The 22,144-nt window shown below is 58.6% G+C and overlaps 1 protein-coding gene across 1 annotated transcript in view; it reads left to right on the top strand.

Moving 5' to 3' along the window:
* Positions 1-22,135, top strand: part of BIN1 (bridging integrator 1) — a gene marked incomplete at its 5' end in the record, with an annotated part of 28,743 nt that extends 6,608 nt beyond the window's left edge. Inside the window, 15 exons of the mRNA XM_008563684.1 lie at positions 323-418; positions 1,934-2,041; positions 2,679-2,771; positions 6,583-6,668; positions 6,831-6,906; positions 8,339-8,421; positions 11,458-11,605; positions 12,897-13,025; positions 16,465-16,572; positions 17,084-17,107; positions 18,116-18,223; positions 19,170-19,259; positions 19,530-19,640; positions 19,925-20,026; positions 21,913-22,135. Coding sequence (XP_008561906.1) covers positions 323-418; positions 1,934-2,041; positions 2,679-2,771; positions 6,583-6,668; positions 6,831-6,906; positions 8,339-8,421; positions 11,458-11,605; positions 12,897-13,025; positions 16,465-16,572; positions 17,084-17,107; positions 18,116-18,223; positions 19,170-19,259; positions 19,530-19,640; positions 19,925-20,026; positions 21,913-22,020 — 1,470 coding nt within the window. The remainder of the gene's footprint in view (positions 1-322; positions 419-1,933; positions 2,042-2,678; positions 2,772-6,582; positions 6,669-6,830; positions 6,907-8,338; positions 8,422-11,457; positions 11,606-12,896; positions 13,026-16,464; positions 16,573-17,083; positions 17,108-18,115; positions 18,224-19,169; positions 19,260-19,529; positions 19,641-19,924; positions 20,027-21,912) is intronic.
* Positions 22,136-22,144: the final 9 nt, after the last annotated feature.

The following is a 22,144-nucleotide window of genomic DNA, read 5'->3' as shown; positions in this document are numbered from 1 at the left end:
CATTATTGTGGATTGGCCATCCTCGTGTGTGTGTGTGTGTGTGTGTGTGTGTGTGTGTTATGGCTCATGACTCACAGGGTCTCCCTTACCTGCCCACTAGTCCTGAGCATGTCTACTCCTCACAGTCACCCTGGGAGAGGCTTTAGGGCAGGAGTTGTTGCCCTCATTTTACAGATTGGGAAACTGAGGCTCTGAGAAGCCACCAAGCTTCATGGAGTTATGGGGCTGGGGCTGACCCGCAGGTCCCTGGGAGGTGAGAATTGGGGACTGGGTGTGGCCCAGTGCCCCTGGTGGCACACTCTTGAGCTCTTGCCTGTTTCAGAACAATGACCTGCTATGGATGGATTTCCACCAGAAGCTGGTGGACCAGGCGCTGCTGACCATGGACACGTACCTGGGCCAGTTCCCTGACATCAAGGTGAGGGCTTCTTGGCTGGTCTTCTCTGCTCTGGCCTGGTAGCCTGTAGGGGGAAGCTGGAGAGAACGGTGCGACACAGGCTGGCTCAGGAGCAGAGGGGACTGCCTTGGAGGCAGGCAGCTGCTAGCCTGGCATTTCATCTCTCTGGGGCTGCTCCCTCTGCAGCCAGTCCACCGGCTCTCTGACAGCCCAGACCTGGGCCTTCTTGCGCCTTTGTGTCTTAGGGCTATGGGAGAAAACCCCATGCTGTGTGTTTGTGTGTGCGTGTGTGTGTATATGCTGTGTATGCTTGGAAGGGTGTGTGTGTAGATGTGCCTGTCACCCCTGTTATCTGAGTCTGTAAGTCTGGGTGTATTTGTATGATTGTTTATGTTTGTAAAGCTGGCTACCTCTGCCGGGCCTGGGTATGTGTCAGGAATTGTTGATGTGCCCAGGTTTCCACCAAGGCTGATAGGCCCCTGGGTGCAGCATCCATACAAACACAGGTGTCCAGAACCCAGGAGAGTGACCGTCCTATTGGACCTGACCACCCAGGTGAGGGGTGTCATGCTCATGCTGGCCCCATGGGCCACCCAGTGCAAATGCCTCAGGCTCCCTGACGCTGAAGGTGGTGACTCTGGAGAGGAGAAACCGGGGCCCAGGGGGCCTTTTCGATGAGTTCAGGGCCAGGCCAAAGAAGAGGGCTAGCCGACACAGTACCGCTGGCAGGTACTGACAGATTGGTTCATGTTGCAAGAAAATGGTTTGACAAGAGGGCACAGACTGCCTGGAAGACTGACCACAGACTGACTGGTGAGCTCCTTGCCTCCAAAAGGGTGTGGGCAAAAAGGACTCCAGCATGCGGTCAAAAAACAAAATTACAACAAATTCAGTTGAAGATCTCAATTGGCTTTATTGTGATTCTAGAATCGGGCAACACATTACTCCATAAAACAGAATAAGTGTTCCAGTGAGCCAAGCAGAGGAGGTTGGTTTTATACATAGAAAAATGCTAAAGAAAGCAGAAACAACAAAAAGTAGATTGGTCATTTCAAAGTTACTTTCCTTGTAAGGTGGGGACAGGAAGACAGAACAATGGAAAAATAACATCAGGTTACTTCACACTCTCTCTTTTGTGCAAGGATTGAAGCAGAGGGAACTTCATTATCATGCCTACTGAAGATTTAAACTGGCCTGTTGCAGGGGCTGAGGGGTGGCAGGGGATTGGCTGTTATCTTTCTCCTGATTTCTCAGAAGGTCAGACCACAGTCTAAGTGACATGGAACTTAGCAGGGGTGACTCCATTTTGAGTTTTAGTCTGGTCTTTTGAGACCTAGTACAGGAACTTAGTCCAAAACAATGCCCTTCCTATGATATTTATTTAACAATGCCTTGGACGGACCTGCTGAGGCGGGGTCCGCCGCCCGGCCCTCCCGGTTATCCAGGCCCCCACGCTCACCGGGGCCCCTCCTGGACCTGCCTCTAGCGTAGGCGCCAGGCACTGGTCAGCCCCCTTCTCCTCTGTCTGTCTCCCAGTCCCGCATCGCCAAGCGGGGGCGGAAGCTGGTGGACTACGACAGTGCCCGGCACCATTACGAGTCCCTTCAAACTGCCAAAAAGAAGGATGAAGCCAAAATTGCCAAGGTAAGGGCTGGACGGTGAGGCCAGGGGAGGCTGTGGGGAGCCAGGGAGAAGAGCATGGTGTCCAAGCCCCCGGGGAGGAGCAGAGGAGGGGGATGCTGCTGGGCCCAGAGCCGTGAGTGACAGGCCCTGTGGGTGCCTGGGTGGGGGCTCCCTTCCAGCCCATCCTTGTCCATCTTTGCTCTTCGGCCCCTCCACCCTCCCGAGGCCACTTTCCAGAATAAGAATAGGCCTGGCTTGGGTTTCACTGGAATGGTGCCGCTTTGCCTGGTGTGCTCCAGTGGAATTCTGTCACGGGATCGGATGTGACCCTGTCTTGGCTGGAACAAGCTGGTGGGCGTAGGGCTGGACCCTCTCCCCACCCAGGGGCAGGACCCTGCTTGCTGAGCCCCTCTGCCCCGCTAACGACTCTCATTTTGCCTTTGCAGTTGAAGTTCACCCCCTTCCCATGCCCGCCTTGGGCTTCCCTTAATTCTCAGCCACAGGGCCTTTCCCTGCCTCTGGAGGGGTGGCTGGCTTGTCTGTCACTGCATTTGGGGCGAGTGGATTTGGTGTTTAATATCTGTGTCTCTGTTTCTCTCTCCCTACCTCCCTCCCACCTCTCTACTCTCCTTTGCCTTGACCTCCCTCCCCGCCCCAGCCTGTCTCGCTGCTTGAGAAAGCCGCTCCCCAGTGGTGCCAAGGCAAACTGCAGGCTCATCTCGTAGCTCAAACTAACCTGCTCCGAAATCAGGTGACACTGGCTTCTAACCTTGCACGTGCTGGCGCCTTCCGGTCTGTCGTCCTGTCCTCTCTCTGGGCGCCTGTCTGCCCAGCTGCCCTGCACTGCCCTCGGCCGGGGAGGGCTCAGCCTCTTTCTGGGGATGGGAGGCAGGGCTGGCATTGGAGCTGCAGCCGGGCAGAGGGTTTTCAAATGCCTCTGCTGGGAGAGCTCCTGTTTCAGAGCAGACATGAGGCCAAATCTCTGAGACAGATAGAGGCTGAGGGGCTCCTGTTGACCTGGGCTGTGGGCCCAGGTTTGTCCATTTGGTGTCTGGAACTGTGATTGTTCAAGACTCCTCTGAAAGCCTAGTGCCAGGAGCCCAGGACTGCCTTTGAGCCATTTGTCCTTGTGAAGGTTCCTGTGGAGAGGGAGGGGAGAGCATTAGGGCTCCTGTCATGGCTTGTCTTGTCCTTCAAGCCTCATGAGAAGGAAGGTTATCCTGAATTTACTGAGGAGAGAAACCTGCCCAGAGAGGCTTAATATCCTGCCCAGAGTCCCAGAGCAATCAGTAGCAGACTTAGGACTTACTTCTCAAGCCCTGGGGTCATTATCCTGGCTTCCCGGTCTGGGGGCTCCGTGTGGGTGGTCCCTGCCAGTGCTGGCCTGGGTCCCGTGAGCTCCTGCAGTGACTCTGGAAGAGACACCAGGAGGGGCTCTCCAGTCTGGTTAGGATCTTGGGACCTGAAGGGAGAAACTTGGGTCCCGGGGGGTTGGCTCTTTGCAGGTTTCATGGAGGACAAATGCTCAGCACCACCAAGGTCCGGGGGGTCTTCCTGGAGGAGGCTCTTTGTACAAAACTCCTGGACCATCCCACCACGCTTCTTAGCCCCCTGCCCTTGGAATGGGCCACAGTGTGGCCAGGGACCACTGGAGGCGGTGTCCTGTGAGTGGTGGACAGCACGTTTTTCTCTCCAGTGAAGCCAAGGCACATTTCAGCTCAGCGTAGATGCAGCCTGGACAAGACTCACCCCTTCACAGTCCTGGGGGTGGGAGCGGGGGCAGGTGACAGAAGGCTGACCCAGGAGGTTGGGTTTCTCTCTGGGCAACTGCCCCATTTTTTCTAGGCTGTCTCCTGATTTCATCATCTTTAGCCCGCACGCATTGAGTGCCTATGATGTGGAGAGCTCTGGGCTTACCAGGCTCGATGCCCAATTTCTTCCCTGACCTGCTGCCTGATTTCTTTTAGGCAAAGGCTATGGGCTGACTTTGGAGGCACTGAGTGTTGACAGCCTCATCCTGAGGTCGGGGTGACCCTGGCTCTCCAGGGGCTGGGGGAGATGGATAGGGGGTCTTCGACAGAATGGGGTCTTCATGTGTCTCGGTAGGTAGAGAAGCAAGGGGCTGGAGTGGACATGTCCTGCCTGTCAAGTTCAGGACTTGGGCCTGGAGGGGGAAGGGGGCTGCTGACCCAGAGCCAAGGTTTCTGCTTAATTTTTCCTGAAACAAGTAAAACATTTTTGTTGGGTAGGGGGAGCCCCTCGGAGGCTGTGGTTCCTGGGCTGAGGCCTGCCTGCTGCTTTTGGGCTCCTGCAATTGGCGTGGTTGGAAATCCTTCTGGGAGGGCTCCCACCCCAACCCTGGGGGAGCAGCAGGAGAGGCTAAGGCCCGCGAACACGTCTTCAGATGCTGGACTGCAGATGTTTTGCCTTTTGGCCAAATTGACTTTCACATTTGGATTCCATTTTTGTCTGAGCATATCTTCCTCCTCCCCACCCTGCCTCATGCCTGGCTGGAAGCTGGAGAGCTTTTGGCCATGGCTGTGAGCTGGGCACTTGGGGCTGGGGTTGCCCTGTTGGTGAACTTGACTTTGGGGAGACAGTACATCCTCTTGAGGCTGTGCTCAAGGGAGCTGGCCAGTTCCACGTGTCCCCTGAGCCAGTCCTGGGTTGCTCTCCACACTTGCCATAGCCTCCTGAAACCTGCCTGCAGGACCCTGGGCTGATTCTGGACCTCTCTCCCTGTCTGTCAGCACATAGCAGAGCCACTGGGGCTGCAAAGTCTCCCCCACAATGGACAGCTGTCCCCCCCACTCTGCCCCAAGTGCTTCTGAAAGAGCCAGAATATGAAGAATGTAATCCAGAGGGAATAAAAGACATAGGCCCTGACTTCCAGGAACTCTAAAGTGGAACTGCCCCATTCTTTGCAACGTTGCTGGGCTGTGGGCAGGGCCCTGTGCTGAGATGTGCTCCATAGACACTTTGCTGTGCTGTTGCCACCGCCGTCCTCACAATTGCTCTTCTGGGGAGTTAGGACCAGTGTGGGGAGTGACAGCTGCATCCTCACAGAGAGGTGGTCTCAGCTGGGTCCCAGGGAGTGTCGGGCTTGAGGCAGACACTTGGTAGGTGAGGTTGGGAGGTGTGGGTCACTCATTTTGTGGGTGGCACAAACCATCCCCTGCCAGGTGCTGGGGTGCCCAGAGGAGTGAGGTAGGGATGGCCTGGCTATGGCCTGGAGATAGGCAGGGACAATATCCTCAACCTGGTCCTGGAGTGGGGTACCCAGGGCCCGCAGATCTTATCCATTCCAAGAGAGGCATGCATGTTTAGATCAACAAGCCTTCCTTCCCTGCCTTCCTTCTTTCCTTTTTTATTAGATTTTAAAAAGTCAGACAAGGAGCCTGGAGGTAATTGTAGTCCAAGCCATGGTGGTTCTCCTCCAGCTCCACCCCCAAGTAACACTGAGGGCCCCACAGGGGGCACACTTGGGATAGGGGGCAACTTGGGCTGGTCCTGGTATGTGGAGGTGGATGGGACAGCTGGCTGAGCTGGGGGAAATAGAGTGCTTTGTGACAAAGTGGCGTTCCAGCCAGCTGGCTGCCCCAGCCTCAGCCCCAGCCTGAGAACGTGAGGTTGCTGGTGCGAAGTTTTCCCCTGGGTGGGGCCGCCACGTTCCTGGGCTATGACTCAGACTCTGGATCCTAGTCACCCCCCTGAGTCACTCTCCTCAGCACTGCTCTCCACAAGTGAGCTAGCAGAGACCCTTCCTTGCCCTGGCTAGGCCAGGGGTCTGTGACTCACTCCCTGCCCCCCCATATCACTCTCTGACTATGTGATGGGGCCGTAACACCACTGCCTGGTGGATGTGAGCATCCTGGAAGGCCTGGGCCTGCCCTGGGGAGGGCGGGAGCATGGGGGGAGTGGGCACAACCGCTTGCCCAGCAGCCCAGCTCCCTTCTCCCCTGGCCCTGCCCTCTCCGCCATCACCTCCTGCCATTCCTAGAGGTGCCCGAGTTGCTGCCTCTGGCCTCTATCTGGTGGAGACAGGTCACAGAAGGGCTTGGTGGAAAAGACGGTCCCAGAGAGGTGAAAGATGGTGGCTGAGGCTGGGCAGGAGCTGGCCCTAGGACAGGGGGAGGAGCCCGTAGAGGGGACCACAAGAGCAGCAGCCCAGAGAGCTGGAAGTGGGAAGGGTCCCCTCTTGGCTGGGGCTGGGGTCAGCTCTCCAGGCCCCTTGTCTTGCATCTTCTTGTTGTGCCCTACTCAGCACTCACCTTTCTCCCAGCCCACCTGGCCAGGTAGGGCAGTTCTCCCTTTGCAATGGCTGCTCTGCCCTCCCCTTCCTAGAGTGGCACCACTGGCTTGGTGCAGAGTCCCCAAGGGGCTGCAGTGGGAGGTCACTGGGATGGGTGTCTACACCCAGTTCAGCCTCTGGCTCAGAGCCTGGGTCCCAGTGCCTTGGGCAGGAGGCGGGGGGCAGGCTTAAGGGGTGGGCCTGGCCTGGCCTGGCCTGGGCTGGCTGAGACAAGGCCCAGCAGAGGGGAATGACCCGTCCTGCCCCCCAGGCCGAGGAGGAGCTCGTCAAAGCCCAGAAGGTGTTTGAGGAGATGAATGTGGATCTTCAGGAGGAGCTGCCATCCCTGTGGAATAGGTGAGGGCCAGAATGTGCCCCATGTGCCTGCCCAGAGCGCCCGGCCTGCTTGTCTGTCTGTGGTGCCCGTGCCCTCTCAGGGCTGTGTCTCTGATGAGGGTGTACGTGGTCACAGGTGAGTTGCCTGCTCACCTCACCCTCTTCCTTCCCTCCCTCCTGCAGCCGTGTAGGTTTCTATGTCAACACGTTTCAGAGCATTGCAGGCCTGGAGGAAAACTTCCACAAGGAGATGAGTAAGGTAGGCCCTGGTGAGCCTCTGGGCCATGTTCCACCCTGACAAAGGGTCAGAGTTGGAGGCTGGAAGGGCCGGCCTGAACTTCCCCTTCCTTGCTGGGGTTCGGCACACACTGGTGACCACGGTGCCCTGGAGAGGAGCTGACTGGTGCCTGCTTCTGAGGAGCCCCCTCCACAGGGTGCCTAGGCACAGTGGGAGCTGCTGGGGGCTCTGGGGAGCCTGTGAGTGGGTCTCTGGGCCCAGCACTGGCCCCTCTCCACTCCCAGTCCTGTTTTCCCTACCTGGACAGATGGACTGGGGTATGCAGACCAGCTCCTCTCAAGCTGTAAATGTGCTCTCAGGCAACCTTGGCCCAAGGAGCTCAGCATTAGAAAATGGTGGTGGTTTCCCAGTTTGAAGGAAAATAATAAAGAAATGATTAGAATGTTCTCAGTTTTTGACTTTTCTCCCATATTTCTTAAGACATTGAAGCAGGCTGGCTTTATCTGTCAGAATCTGGTGTATGCAGGGGTCTAATGAGCTTGAAGTTCTCTGTTGTGTTATTTTCATTTAAACTTAACTGGAAGTTAAACTGCAAAGCTGTTTAACTTTGAATTCTGAGAAACCCAGTTTTGGAAACTCTCCCAACTGCTGTTGGAGAAACACAGTGTTGGCAGCTCCCCACTCCGTGCGGTGGGTGGGTCTCACTTTGTCTCTTGGGCCCGGAGGAATGAAGTGATGATGGTAGATTCAGGCCCAGGGTTGGAGGAGGAAAATCCAGCTTGGGGCCTCTCCTGACTTGCAATTCTGCGTATGGTTTCCTGCCTTTTACACCTTTCTTTCCTTCCTACTTTTCTTCCTTCCCTTTGAAGATGTGAGATAACTTATGAAAATTAAAAAATATATATAGAGAGAGGTGTTTCAGGAAAGGAAACCTTTATGTAAAGTTAGTTCATGGAAATATATGTTACAAAACACAGCTAGTTATAAATGGGAGGAAAATTTGGCTCCGAGCTTCCTAGTAGCCAAAGCAAAGAGGGAAATATTCTCAGTAATGAGAATCACCATGTGCTTTTGGTGAAATCTCTGGCGGTTGAAGTGTGGTCTGAAAGAATCTTGGCAGAATGACCTTAATCAGGATCAACAGTATGCAAAAATAATTTTTAAGAAGAAAGTGTGTAAACACAGTACAAACTCTATGTGGTATTTTAGGATATCCCTACAAGTAGTAAGAAGAGAAAAAGATGGTCCCCAGAAATGATAACTATTAGTAATGCAGCCCACTTCCCCCGTTTTCTTTCTCCCTTGGTTTTTTGGGGTCTGGTGTGCTGGTTCCCAGCTCTCACTGATGGGGAAAGAAGAGCTTGTTAACTGCTGGGGGCAGGGGCTGTTTTGGGGAAGGTGTGGCTGTGTGGTGGCCCTGGAGGCCCCCACCTCCTTGCTGTCCTTTCTGCAGCTCAACCAGAACCTCAATGATGTGCTGGTCAGCCTGGAGAAGCAGCATGGGAGCAACACCTTCACGGTCAAGGCCCAGCCCAGGTGTGTGAGTGGCCCCGGGGCTGTGGGTGTGTGCGGTGGGCTGGGCGGGGCCTAGCTCAGGCTGAGGTAGTGCACGCTGGGGGGAGGCGCCTTCCTGTGACCCCATCAGTGCCCTTTTTGGTGCCCCATGAGTTTGGCCCTGGGGGTCTGGGGACCTTCCTGGCTCAGCCAGCGTGTGCTCAGAGAAGCAGGTGAGGGCAGGTCACTGTCCTTGGACACCCCTGCTCCTCCAGTTGTGTCCCATGGAGGAAGGAGCCCCCCTCCCCCCCCTGAGCCTGGGCCTCACCCTCTCATTTGTGGAGCAGGAGCATCTGGTCTCAGCTTGGGAAGGCGGGGGCGGGCAGGGGGGGAACTGAATGGTTCCCGGGTGTGCAGGATTTGGAGGGCGAGCCGAACTCTTCAAAGCAAAGAGGTAGAGCTGCCTTTCCTTTTCCTGCTCCTGGGAAGACCCAAGCCCCTGCATGGTGGCATTCTGCACACTTGCAAAGCCGTCTTGGTTCCTGTCTTCCGCCCTGACCCCTCAGGGAGGCCCCAGCTGTGTTTCCTGAGGGAAATCACAAGGGAGGAGGGGAAATGCTTTGCTCCTCTCTCTGGCTGTGGGTCAGGGAGAACAACAGCCAGTCGGGGATTCCACTTCCTGCTGGCTGTGTGTGCGCGCACACGTGTGTCACAACAGAGCCCAGAGAGCACCGATGAGCCTCGCTTCCCTCATTTGTAGAAATTGTCTCTGCTTCTTGGGTTGGCTGGGTGTTGCCTAGGACTAGGAAGGTATTCACTGGATATTATACCCTCTTCCTACCCTGAAAATAAAATGTGTGTGACTGAGGTGCCCTGAGGCTAGGGTGGGGTAGTGGGGAAGGCACAGGTGGGAGCGTCCAGGTTGGGAGGGGAGGGAGGTGGGCCACGCGCGGCTGTCCTGGGCAGCGCAGGCAGCCGCCCTTGGGAAAGGGATCCTAGGGGAGAGGGAGGAAAGTGGAGGCTTGTGAGCCTTCTTTTCACTGGCATGGCCTGTTGTGTGGCCTGTCCTCTCTGAGTGGCCTCCTCTCCCTCCCGGGGCCCCACACTAGCACTGGACCCACCTGGATCTGTGGGCTGGGACCACAGGCATGACAGATCTCCCTGTTCCGAGTCTCCTGCATCTCGTCAGGCCCTGTCAGCACCATTGGCAGCTGGCAGCGTGCTGAAGCCAGCCAGGGCACCGCGAACTAGACAGCGGGGGCCCAAGGGCAGGCCCAGGTCATCTTCATGGCCTCTGGGCGATGAGGGGAGGCTTTTGCCCTTTTGCCCTCCTCTGAGCAGAGAGGTTGTCAGAGAGGGAAGGGGATGGGCCAGCCCTGCATCTGGGTATTTCCCCAAAATGAAGGCCTCCACGTCCCGTCCATCCCCGCAGAAAGAAAACTAAACTGTTCTCCCGGCTGCGCAGAAAGAAGAACAGGTACCGGCAGTATGTGCTGCGTTGTGGGGCCTCAGAGGCCAGCTCCCTGGCCAGTGGCCCTATGCATGTGCCTTGCACCCTGCTCCAAGGGTGCCACTAACCTGTAACCTGCCCCCGTGTGCAGTGTGCCGCAGGGCTGCCGGCCTGGCTGGGCTGGGCTGTGTCTGCGTGTCGGTGGGAAGAGCAAGGAGGAGGGAGGCTCAGCTCAGCACGTTCCTCTGCACCATCTCATGTCCAGCCCTGGTGGCGGCCCGGGCCACCAGTGCACTTGTGGGTGGAGAAGGTAGCCAGGGAGGAGGCCTTGGGGAGGGTTCGGGGGAGGGGACACTGCAGCATGTTTCTTTTTGTTTTGTTAATTGCGTGTGTATACTATATATCTACATTCTGTAAGGAGGCTAAAATGTAAAACACAAATTCAAAAACAGTGAGAAGGTGCCAGCAATGTCTCACACTGTCCCATCATCAGCCCCCACCCACCCAGGGGACTCGGTCGCTAGTTTCTGGTGTGTCCGTCTAGAGCTGAGCTGTCCAGCACAGTAGCCAGTCACCTCATTTGGCCATTGAGCACTTGAAATGTGGCCAGTGTAACTGAGGAGCTGAGCTTTTAATTTTCATTAAATTAAATTTTAATTAATTGTAAATTTAAGTTTAAATAGCCACTGGGGCTAGTGGCTCCTGTGTTGGACGGGGCTGTTCTGGAGCTTCTTCATGCCAGCACAGACATGGAACTGTATTCTCTGCCCCCTTCCCACCCACATGCCTGTCATGCACACCACCTGCCCCCTGTGTTTGGGCAGTGGACGCTGGCTTGGGGACGTGGCCCTCTCCGTCCCCAGCTACTGCTCCTCTGCCATGAAGACATCACTCTTTAGTCACCCAGGCCTGCCCTGGGCCTCTGGGATTTTGGATGTTTCACCAGGGTTTGTGGACGGGGGGGGCACACAGGGCTGGCAGGACTGTGGGCGGATGTTTGAGGCGAGTGAAGACGTGGTGTAATGGGGGCTGTGGTCAGCGTCTGCGAGTGGGTGGAGACAGGCGGGGGTGCAGGCTGGGGAGGGGGCCCACCCTGAGCAGAGGGGCTGCTGTGTGATTTGTGGGCGAGACTCACTTGGCCTCTAGGATGCCTGGCTTTCTTGTGCCGTCAGCATAGGCTGGGTCTGAGCCTGACGGAGCCTGTGGGGTGGCCTCCAGCAGCGGGTGGTTCCCACGGCTCTGCTTGAGCCCTTGGGGACCACAGTCCTCCAGCCCAGAGTCCTGTATTGTGCTGTCACTCTCTCCTAGGCAGGCCTACGAACTCGTGCAGGCAGGTGCCCAGGCCCCTTCATTCCCACTTTTTCTCACACACGTGCACACAATTTTACATGTGGACCCACAAGTGACCCCTCCCTGCTTGGCCCTCCTCTGTCTGTATGCACATGTACACACAATTTCACACGTGGTTCCACAGGACTGCACATGTGTACGTGTGCACACAACTTCACACGTGGATCCGCGACCATGGGGGCGTCCACACCCTGCACTCCAGCTCCTCCACACTTCCTCCCCTCTCCCGCGCTGTGGCCTCCCTGCATCCGGCTCCCTTTCTTGTCTTGCCCCCACAGTGACAGCGCCCCTGCAGTCGGGAACAAGAGCCCTTCGCCTCCACCAGATGGCTCCCCTGCCACCACCCCTGAGATCAGAGTCAACCACGAGCCCGAGCCGGCCAGCGGGGCCACAGCCGGGGCCACCATCCCCAAGTCCCCGTCTCAGGTAGGCATGATGCGTCAGTGGCCTGTTCCTCCCATCCTTCCTCTTCCTCCTGCTTTGCCATCATCCCCCTCCCTCCCAGTCATCTATCCCCTTCCTGGGCCTAGGCCTGAGCAGGTTTGGAGCCAGAGGCTTTGTCCAGCTTGCTCAGTGGCCCTGGTCCACTTCAGGGGGCATATGTGACACTGTCTCCTGGCCAGGTGTCCCCACGCCCCCACCGCAGTGTCCTCCCTTCCCCTCCCCCTGGCCTTTTGGCTGCTGGGCGCTTCTCATCTCCCTTTCCTCCCTAGACAGAGGCTCTGGCATCCAGCGTCTCTGGAGGCGGCCACCTTTCCCTCTTACTTGCCTTCTCTCTCTTGCAGGGGGCTGCAGGAGGAGCCCAACCAGGTGGCCCTGTGGGACTTTCACAGGGACAGAAAGAGGAAGGGCTCAGTGAGGGGAGGGTGGGGGGCTAAGGAGGCATAGGCTCTGGGCTCCTGGACTGTCCCTGCCCCACCAGGCCCCCCAGGTCTCTGCAGAGCCCCCAGGAGCTGGCCAGCCAGTGCGGCTGGCAGGAGGGGGCACTGGCGTCCACCACACGGCCCTGTTCTGAGCCGTGCGGGGTTCTCTCGCAGCCGGCTCGCTCCTGCCGCTGCTCTCTTGGCTTTATGCCGTTGTCGCATCAGATGGCTGATTAGGATAATGATGTCGAGGGCGGCAACGAAAGCCCACACTTGAACAGCACGTCCACTGGGCCAGCACTGTCCTCGCAGCCAGCCCGTGAGACAGCTACTGTTACCACCTGCATTCGACAAGTGAGGAAACCCAGGCTCGAGGTGTGGGACCTGCCTGAGGTCTCCCACCTGTGGGCAGGTGTGTGGCCTTGTCCAGGCCCCGGCTCTGAGCTGGCTTCCACAGGGACAGACTGAGGCTGATCTGGGCTCGAGGGAGGAATCTGTGGGCAGGGCAGAGGTGGCGGGGGCGGCTGGGGCCCTTGGGCAGCCTGGGCAGGCCTCTCCCCTCCCCTTGTTTCTCGCCTCCTCTCCTCTTGTACTTCTCTCCTCTCTCCTCTTTCTCCTCTCTCTCTGCACGGTGTTGCTGGACCTCCTGCCTTGGTCTCCCTCCCAGGGGTACCTGTGGTCCTGGCATCTGTGTCTGGGGGGCAGTGATTTCATTTGCTTCATCTCCCTCAGTTGCCAGGTGCGGCCGTGGCCCGGGGTGTGACTAACCGTGGCTTTGTCTCTGTCTGTCTCCCCTGACCCCATGCTCCGCGGCGCCTCCCCGCTCGGCCCCCTCACCTGCTGATGACCTGCAGCTCCGGAAAGGCCCACCAGTCCCTCCGCCTCCCAAACACACCCCGTCCAAGGAGGTCAAGCAGGAACAGATCCTCAGCCTGTTTGAGGACACATTTGTCCCTGAGATCAGCGTGACCACCCCCTCCCAGGTCAGCCGCGGCCGCGGCTCTTTCCCTCTTGCTCTCTCGGGGCATGCATGGCCTCCATCCTTCATCCCACACCCTGGGCTTCTGGGTCAAGAGCCAGGAATCTGGCTGGTGAGGTTGGCCTGAGCCTTCCTCTCCCATCCCTCCCTTCCTGCCTCCCTCCATCATCATCCATCATCCATCTCTGAGCATGTACTGTGACCAGATGCAGGGACACAGAAGTGACAGGTGCTCACCCACCTTGTGGTGTGGTTGACACTATGGCAGAGGGGAGCAAGGGTCGTGGAGGTCTTGAGGCAGTTAGGGAAGGCTTCCTGGAGCTGGTGACATTTGCCTGGTTGCTATGAGCAGACAGCAGCTTATGCATAGTCTAGGAGGCGTGAGACACAGGCTCAGTGTGGTGGGAGAGTGACACTGATGTGTGGCTGTGGGAGGAGGTGCACAGTTGGAAGGCCCTGGCGTGGCCAAGGAACCCAGGCTTCAGCTCCCAGAGCTGCTGCTGGCCACTTGGCAGTGGGGGCGGTGTCTGGGCTGCAGAGCAGAGCTGCCTTTAGATGCCCTAAGAGGTATGCCATGGCCAGTCACAGATCGACCAGAGGAGGGCAGAGCAGGGAGGCATCACTTGTGGTGGAAGCTCATTTTGTTAACACCAGAGTGGGTTGACGTGTTGTTTGATCAGCTTGGGGGCCACCAGGCTTCCCTACACCCCCAGAGAGCTTCCTGTTTGAGGCTGGCTCTCTAGGCCTCACAGCCTCCCCGCTGTGGGCAAGCCAAGGCCCTTTCCATGCAAGGACTTGACTTTTGTGGAGGTGGGTGGCCAGTCCAGACTGTGGGAGACTTGGGCCGAGTGCCGTGGGGCTGCTCAGACCCTGCCCGGAGCCCTGCTTGGAGCCCGGCCCAGGGATCTCTGGACTCTGCCTCCTGCAGGCTCCTTTGCACAAGCTCAGAGGCCTGCAGGGGAGGGACAGGTTGAGGGTGTAAGTGTGGGGAGAGGCAGTGGGGAGCTGACAACGGTGGTCTCTGCTAGGAGAGACCTAGGGGAAGGTGGGCTTCAAGCCTCTGTGGAAGGACTTTGGATTAGAATGAAGGAACTTCAATTCCAAGGCTGCTGTTGGGCTGGTGATGCCCGGGTCCAGGGGCCCCGGAGACATGTGAGCTGCTCTGCAGAGGGGTGGCAGAGGGTGGGCAGGAAGAGCAGTGTGGGCACGGGCTGAGTGACCTGTGGGGCAGCTTGCTGCTGGGGCTCTCCTGGCTCTAGCTGGCTGGGCTGCTGGCCAGCCAGCAGCAGTGTGTGTACAGATGAGGGGCGGGATGACAGGAGCGCTGGCAGATACTGAACAGGGCATGCTGCCAGCCACTTGCCTGCACCCCTTGCTTGGTTTGCAGCCACCCACTGCCCCATTCAGCAGGCGAGGAACCTACAGGCCCCACCTGCAGCCCATCCAGTGGGCTGGCACTAGGATAAGGCAGGGTGGGCCTGACCAGGAGCTGTCCCAGAGACTACCCCCACTCCAGGCTCTGAGTGTTCCTGTCCCTCCATGTCCCCGCATGCTGCCCTTACTGCTCCCTCGTGCCCACCTCTGGGGAGCCGGGTCTGCCCAGACAAGCCTGGAGGGGGAGAGCTGCACATGTTGGGTGGTGTTCATGGGGCAGGGGCTCGTCTTTGGTCATTTTGCTGCTGCCAGAAGGGCTTTTCCGCTGAGGTGTGGAGAGTAGCCTGTGTCCCTGCATGGAAGGACAGACTGTCCTACATGGCGAGGGGCTGCCTGCGGGGCAGGGCAGGGAGGAGGTGGTCAGCCTGGCTGACAACTCACCTCTTGGAGCACGAGGGGGCATTGCTGTCTGGGCTTAGCTGCCTTCTCTGAGGAGGGAATGAGGGGTGTTGAAGGAGCAGGATGGGGGGTATTCGAGGAGCATCCCCGACTGGTGGGAGGCACCTCGAGGCCGAACACTGCAGTGTCCTGAGCACTCATTCCTCAGGGACAGTTGGGTTACAGGGCAGAGTGGTGACCTCTCCACCTTGGGCACATGGGACAGGGCCAGATCTGAAGGGAAGTCTGTTGCTGAGGGTAGACCTGGGCAGGGGCTTGAGGCCTGGGGCTCCCTGGCTCCAGGAAGTGAGTCCACTTGGCCCGGGCTCTCTGACTCTGCTGCTTGGCCTGATGCCTGGTGCCCTGAGCTGTGGGCAGCTGGCCCCGAGTGTTCTCAGGACTGAGGACCTTGCTCTTTGCTGACAACTCAGCTGTGGAGGCCCCTCAGGGGATCCCCTGCCCACACCCCTGGGTCTTGGGTCCTTCTTGATGGAGGCCGTGGGTTGGGTAGAGGCCCTGGAGGGCGACCCCTGTGGGTGCCAGGCACCCATCAAAGGGGAGCGGAGGCAGGAAGCTGTGGGCTAGGCTGTTGGGGGCTGGGGACCCTCAGGAGGGGGATTGGGGAGGGCTGGGGAGGGAGAGGACACCAACCACATCCCTCTTCTCTTGGACCTGGGTGAAGTCCTTCCTTGTCCCCAAAGGGAGGCCCCAGGTATAACATGGAGGCTGCAGCTAAGCAAGCCCTCCATGGAAGGCAGCGTGTCTTCTGGGCACTGGTGCTGCCCCGGCCTACCCTCCCCAGGTTTAGGGGGCCCATCAGAGCCTTTATTCCTGCCCCATCCAGGATCCTTGCTTTGGGGGGCTCTGGGAAATCCCCTTTCCTCCCATGGTGGTCTGGGCCAGCTTCCAGTGGGGCTTCTCACAGTGGGGCCATGCCTGTTACATGACAGTCCTGGGCTGCACCCAGGCTCACTGAGAGGGAAGCTCTGGAGGTGGCTGTGGGGGTGGGGAGCCTGCAGTTTTAACGCAGGTGCCCCAGGTAGTTCTGAAGCCCCCTAATGTTGAGAACCACCACTTTAAAGACTGGCCTTCTAGGCTGCATGGGCTGGCTCAGCCATATCCTTGATCCCTGGAACTGGCTGGTGGGCAGGTATTGCCAGAGGGTGACCAGTCTATCTCGTATGCAGAGGGAGGGCCAGCATAGAGCTTTCAACTTTGGGCCCTCCTGGTTGTGGGGACCGAGGGTGGTCATGTCTAGCCTGGGCTGTGGCCTGGTGCTGCTCTTGGCAAGAAGGGCCAGGCCAGCGGAGCTCATGAGGACAGGGAGCAAAGAGGTGCAGGCATGGGAGGCCACACCAGCCTGGGGCAGAGACAGGAAGGACCTGGGACATGGCATTGGTCCCACAGGGTGGCTGCCCAGAGTGGCATGTTGCCGGGTGTCTGCGGCGGATACCAGGTGTTGTCCTCGTGAGGATGGGAGCTTGTGCCAGGGTGTGTGGCCATGGCGGTGCTGCTTTGTGTGTGCGTGCAGTAGATGGGCTGGGCCTGGGATGTGCATCCGTGTGCACCTGCGGCAAGGGCTCCCAGCCTGTCACTAACCACCTTCCTCCTCCACTGCTGCTGCTGCCAAGTTTGAGGCCCCGGGGCCTTTCTCAGAGCAGGCCAGTCTGCTGGACCTAGACTTCGACCCCCTTCCGCCCGTGGCGAGCCCTGTGAAGGCACCCACGCCCTCTGGCCAGGTTGGTTGTACCCACCACCACCCATGGGCCCACTACCCTCCGTGGGCTGGGCCCTGGCTCGTGTTTGCCGACCACCTATGTGGGCCTATGTAGGCCAAGGCCTTTGGGGTCCCGGGTTCACCAGGCCCTCCTCCCACTCACTGCCCTTCCCCTGGCCCTCATCACCTCCTCTGGTTGTAGGGCAGAGAGTAGACACGGGTCAGCTGCTAGGACCGTCAGGAGAGGGTTAGCCAAACACTTCCCAGCAACTTCCGGTTCATCTCAGCATCCTATCCCTCTCCTGGCAGCCACCCCTTGTCTTGTCTGGGCACTCCCAGGCCTGGCATCTCACAGCCCCCTGAGAGGTGTCCAGGATTTGGCCATTTGCAGACCTCAGAGCCCGGCCAGCTCCGTGCTGCCCCCGTGCCTGCTGGGCTGGGTGTGGGGTGGGGGTCCCAGGGACTGCTTGCCTGCCACCTGTCTCTAACCTCTTTGCTAACTCTGTCCTTCTCCCCCTCACTGCTGCGCTCAGCCAATTCCGTGGGACCTGTGGGAGGTAAGCTGAGTGTTGGCTCTGCCGGGCCCCTGGGGGAGCTCCTCTTCTGTGTGTGCCCAGGCCACTTGCATCCTCCTCCACCTGGCCCGGTCACAGGTGCACGCACATGGCACACACACATGCAGCACACAGGGGTGCATGCTCACATGCACAGGAAGCTGGCCGAGGCTGCTCTTTCCTGTTCTATAGCTTCTCTCCATGTCAGGATGTGGGAAAGGAGTTTCTTGGTTTAGCTTGAGATGAGGTCCTCCGAGAAGTGGCCACTTGTCAGGGTCCGGGAGTGCTCTAGATAGTAGTCCACCGGTCACTCAGAATGGACCTTTGTCCTCATGGTGGGCTGAAGTTGCAAGGCAGGAGGGCCTCTGGGTCCAGGGTTCTCGCCCTCATCTGGGAGCTGTTGGGGGAAGGGGGAAGGGAGAGAGGGGGAATTTGAGAGGCAGGGAAGGCAGGGTGAGGTGGGTGCCTTCTGAGAGCATGGCACAAGGCTCAGGCAGGACAAGTGTCACCATCCTCTGGAGGCTCAGAGAGGGCTTGGGACACCTTGGGACTCGCCCAACAACTGGTTGTGGTGGAGCTGGAATTCCACCTGGGTTTCCTGGGCTCAGTCCCTGAGACTCCCTGGCACAGGCTATGGTGCTGGAGGAGCAGGGGCAGGGGCAGGACCGTGTGGTGTGCTGGTGCCCTGGGGACACACCCGGAAGCTCCATGGTAGCATTTCACTCTGGAGGAGGCCAGAGAAAGCAGCCTGGTGCAAGCTGGCCAGGCCATTTTGACGAGTGGATTTTGGTGGGTGCTCAGCTGTACATGGCACAGTCTCACTTGGCTGTCTCCCTGGTGGTGGCGGGAGTGAGAAGGTGGGAGGTGGTGACCTGCTGGGCCCGCACACTGCCCGCCAACACTGGCTGCTCACAACGTCTTCCCTTGTTCCTGCCCCTGCCCAACACCTTTTCTACCCCGGCCTCCCCGCTCTGCCTCCCTCCCTGTTCTCTCCTGGTGGCTTGTCACTAGCCCACAGAGAGTCCAGCTGGCAGCCTGCCTTCTGGGGAGCCCAGCGCTGCCGAGGGCACCTTTGCTGTGGCCTGGCCTAGCCAGACGGCTGAGCCAGGGCCTGCCCAAGTAAGTGTCTGCCCGCCTGCCCCCATCTGGCTTGTCTCCCATCTCGGGGTATAGCATGGAAGAAGAGCCCAGAGCAGGGGGCGCAGGATGGACCAGGCTGCCATGGGCCTGGGGGTGAGGATGGGGCCTGAGCCAGGAGGCCCCAGGATGGACTTATCTCTAGGGGTGCTGGGGGTGGGTAAGTGTGGCTGGAGTCACATCAGCCCAGCCTTCCAGCTGAGGCCTTCTGGAGCAGGGAGGGGGGAGCATGTAGAGCACCTGCCGGTTTGTGCGGGGCACTTCCTAGAATTTTCTCATTTAATCTTCACTGTAACCTTGTCAGCCAGACACTTCTCCTTTCACAAATAAGGAAATGGAGGACTAGGAAGGTTGGGTAACTTGGTTCGAGCACTCAGAAGTGGCCGAGTCTGAGTGTTGGCCCAGGTCAGCTCAACTGCGGGCCCGTGCTGGGGCCAGGCTGTGGTGCCCCTCACTGTGCCACACCCTTCTCAGGCTGGCCAGGGCTGAGCCAGGGCTGCCCTGAGTTGTGTTGGGCTTGGACAGGTGTGTGTGGCCGTCCCTGGGCATGCTGTCTGCCAGCTCCACAGACCCGCCAACCTGTAAGCAGGAGGCTGGGGCTTGGCAAGTCTTGGGGCTTAGAGGGCAGGGCCTGTGAGGCAAGGCTGGGGAGGACACCCCAGAGGCCTGTACAGGGCTTCTCAGCACACATCACTCAGCATTCTTGTATTGCTAGCAACTTCTCTACAGCTGCTTACTTTGCCCGGGACCCTGCCTGTCCTACAGGGGCTTCTTGGATTGTGCGAGGCACTGGCCAACTCTTGAACCCAAGGCCAGCCAGGCCAGTGCCCCAGCCTTCCCACTCAGTGCTGCTCTCCTGCAGCTGTTTCCTGTCCTGGTTGCAGTGTCCTGTCCTGTGTCTGACCCCATGCCGGGATTTGTGTTGCAGCCAGCAGAGGCCTCGGAGGTGGCGGGTGGGACCCAACCTGCGGCTGGTGCCCAGGAGCCTGGGGAGACAGCAGCAAGTGAAGCAGCCTCCGTAAGATGGCAGGGTCCAAGTCCTGTCTTTTCTTCCCTGCTGTCTGTCTGGCTGTCTGTCTGCCTGCCTGCCTGTCTGGCTGTCTGTCTGCCTGCCTGCCACTCCCCTGCACTCCTTACCGTGGGGCTGGTGCAGGCCATGGTTCCTGTCAAGGAGCCTTGGGGGCAGCTGGTCTGACACCAGGCGCAGACACCTGCCCTTCCCTACCCTGTTGCCCTTGCCCTCTCTGGACCACCTCTGTGCCTGGCTGACTGTGCTCCCTGCCCCCAGAGCTCTCTTCCTGCTGTTGTGGTGGAGACCTTTCCAGCAACGGTGAATGGTACTGTGGAGGGCGGCAGCGGGCCTGGGCGCTTGGACCTGCCCCCAGGGTTCATGTTCAAGGTGAGCCCCAGCTAGCTGACCCTGCGAGTCTCTGACTGCTACTGTCCCATGGTGCCCTGAGGGGCGGGATCTCCCCCTTTTACAGATGAGGACAGTGAGCCTCAAGAGGCTCTGTGGTTTGCCCAAAGTCAAACTATCCCCACGATCCCCCTCCCAGTTGGCGCGGTGGCATCTGATCCTAGTCCTGCTGGTCTCCAAGTCAGCACGTTGCAGGCCTAGTGCATAGTGTGGGTGTGGAGTTGGGACCATAGGGCCTGTGACACGCTCTCCCCCCACCTCTGCAGGTGCAGGCCCAGCACGACTACACAGCCACTGACACAGACGAGCTGCAGCTCAAGGCTGGCGACGTGGTGTTGGTGATCCCCTTCCAGAACCCAGAAGAGCAGGTGAGCCCCAGGAGGGGCCTCCTGAACTCCCTGAGTTGCTGCTGGGCCGGCTGTGGCGGGGACGGACCAGCAGGAGGCAGCAGAGGCCCACTGTCGCACGGACCCGCAGGCTCAGGCGCCGCCGGGGCTTCTCCCCTCCTCGCCATTCCCTGCCTTTTCTCTCATCTTAGCTTCCTCCTCCCATAACCCCTCCCCTTTCTCTCTGCTCTCTTCTGGGTCCCCTCTCTCTCTGTCCCTGTCTTCCTCTCTCCTTCAATTTCTCAGTGTCCTCTGCTCATCTTCCCACTTCTTTCTTTGGGCTCTGTCCCTCTCTCAGCTTTCTCATTCAAGTTTCTTTTCCCTTGTCCCTTCCTTCCCTGCCCCTCCCTCAGAGGCCAGCTTTCCACCCAGGACAGGATCCTTGAACCCTCCTGCCCAGGTCACTGCCCACAAGTGGCCGCTCTGCAGCCGGACAGAGCCACGGCCCCAGCACTGGCCTCTCGTTGGGCTCGTGTTGGCCCCACGTGCTGCCCCTCCAGGCTGCCCTTGACCCTGTCTGCAGGACCACAGGCTTCCCAGCCGGGTGATCCCCAGCCCTGTCCCAGCTGAGTCTCACCCCAGATGCCCTCCGGACCCTTCTCTTCCTGCTATGGCTTCTCCATGTTGGTTACTCTCCTCAAAGTGAGGGCTCCTGCTGGGCTTGGATTGGTGCTAAGTGTGTCTTTCCTGGGTTTGGGCCAGCTGCTCTGTTCAGGTGGCCTTGACCCTCAGCAGGAACCCACTGTTGGTGTAGCGTGAGCCTTTGCTTGTGGAGGGTTGGTGGTGCCCATGTGGACATCCAGGTTTCATCTGCAGTTCAGTAATTGACACCTGCTCGCTATGCACAAGGTTCCTGGTCAGCCTCTTCCTGCTTTCAGAAAATGCATTTAGTCATCAATGCATCTGTATGAATGATTGGTCAGGGTGGCTGAGGGTGGGGGTGGGTCCAGCTGGGGGTCCTGGACTGGGACTTGAGGGCCCTGGGTACTTACTGAGGCTACGAGGGGTGGGAGGCCTGAGTAACAAGGGTTTCCCGGGCCTAGGCTGAGTCGGCTGATTCTCCTGTGCTCCCAGCTCTCCACTGGTCTCCCCAGTAGCCAGCCCTGGCTGGGTGGGATCTCAGGAAGCAGAATCCTGGCCCCCTGCCCACAGTGGCTGGAGGGGGCCCAGATGGGACGTAAGTAAGGTCTGTGACAAGGTGGATAATGACACAGAGGGAAATAATGAAACACTAGTTAGGTCCCAGCATAGCCCAGCTGTAGGGGCAGTGATGGACCAGCTGGGCCAGGGTGCAAGACCACTGCAGTCCCAGGGTCAGGGTCTGGGGAGAAGAGCCCAGTAAGGAGTAAGTGTGGAAGCAAAGGGCAGGTTGGAGTTAGAGGGATTGGTGGGGCAGCTTGGGTCCCACTAGAAGCTTTTAATTGGCCATTGCAACCAGAACTTTCTGGTATTGTTTGTAGAAGTCGGGAAGTCTGGAAGCCTGGACAGACAGCTGATGTCCTCCTCAAGGGGACGTGTTCTCTGTCGGCACCAGATGGTGGGAAGCTCCTTGGCCTGGGATTGACAGAGTTGTTTAGATACGTTCAGACTAGTGCAGCAATTAGGCTGCCTTTCTGGAGTGGAGAGGACTTGTCAACATCAGCTGCAAAGGGCTAAATCCACCTGCTAAGGGCAGGCTGGTGAGTGTGGGTCTCAGCAAGAATCAGGGAATGCTGCCTGGAGGAGGTGTTACGGTGCACGTGGCAGGGTAAGAGGAAAGACAGCAGGAGAGACCATCTTCCCTGCAGATCCCAAGTGAGACGCAGCCCTGTCGGGTTCTGTGCCCTCCCTCCCATCCCTCCGTGACCTGCGTGCTCGGCTCCCCGCAGGATGAAGGCTGGCTCATGGGCGTGAAGGAGAGCGACTGGAACCAGCACAAGGAGCTGGAGAAATGCCGGGGAGTCTTCCCTGAGAACTTCACCGAGCGGGTGCAGTGACGGTGGCACCGAACAGCCCCCTGGGTGTGTGAAGAACGCCTTTTCCCGGAAAATGTGTGTTTCTCTCTCGTTTTTTTTTTTTTTTTTTTTTTTTTTCCGTTTTTGTTTTTAAATTTTTGGAAAG

This window comes from Galeopterus variegatus, unplaced genomic scaffold (genome assembly GCF_000696425.1).
Source record: "Galeopterus variegatus unplaced genomic scaffold, G_variegatus-3.0.2 Scaffold14521, whole genome shotgun sequence".
NCBI classification, from domain to species: Eukaryota; Metazoa; Chordata; class Mammalia; order Dermoptera; family Cynocephalidae; genus Galeopterus; species Galeopterus variegatus.
The sequence above is the reverse complement of the archived record's forward strand: the minus strand, read 5'-3'. Positions and strand labels throughout refer to the sequence as shown.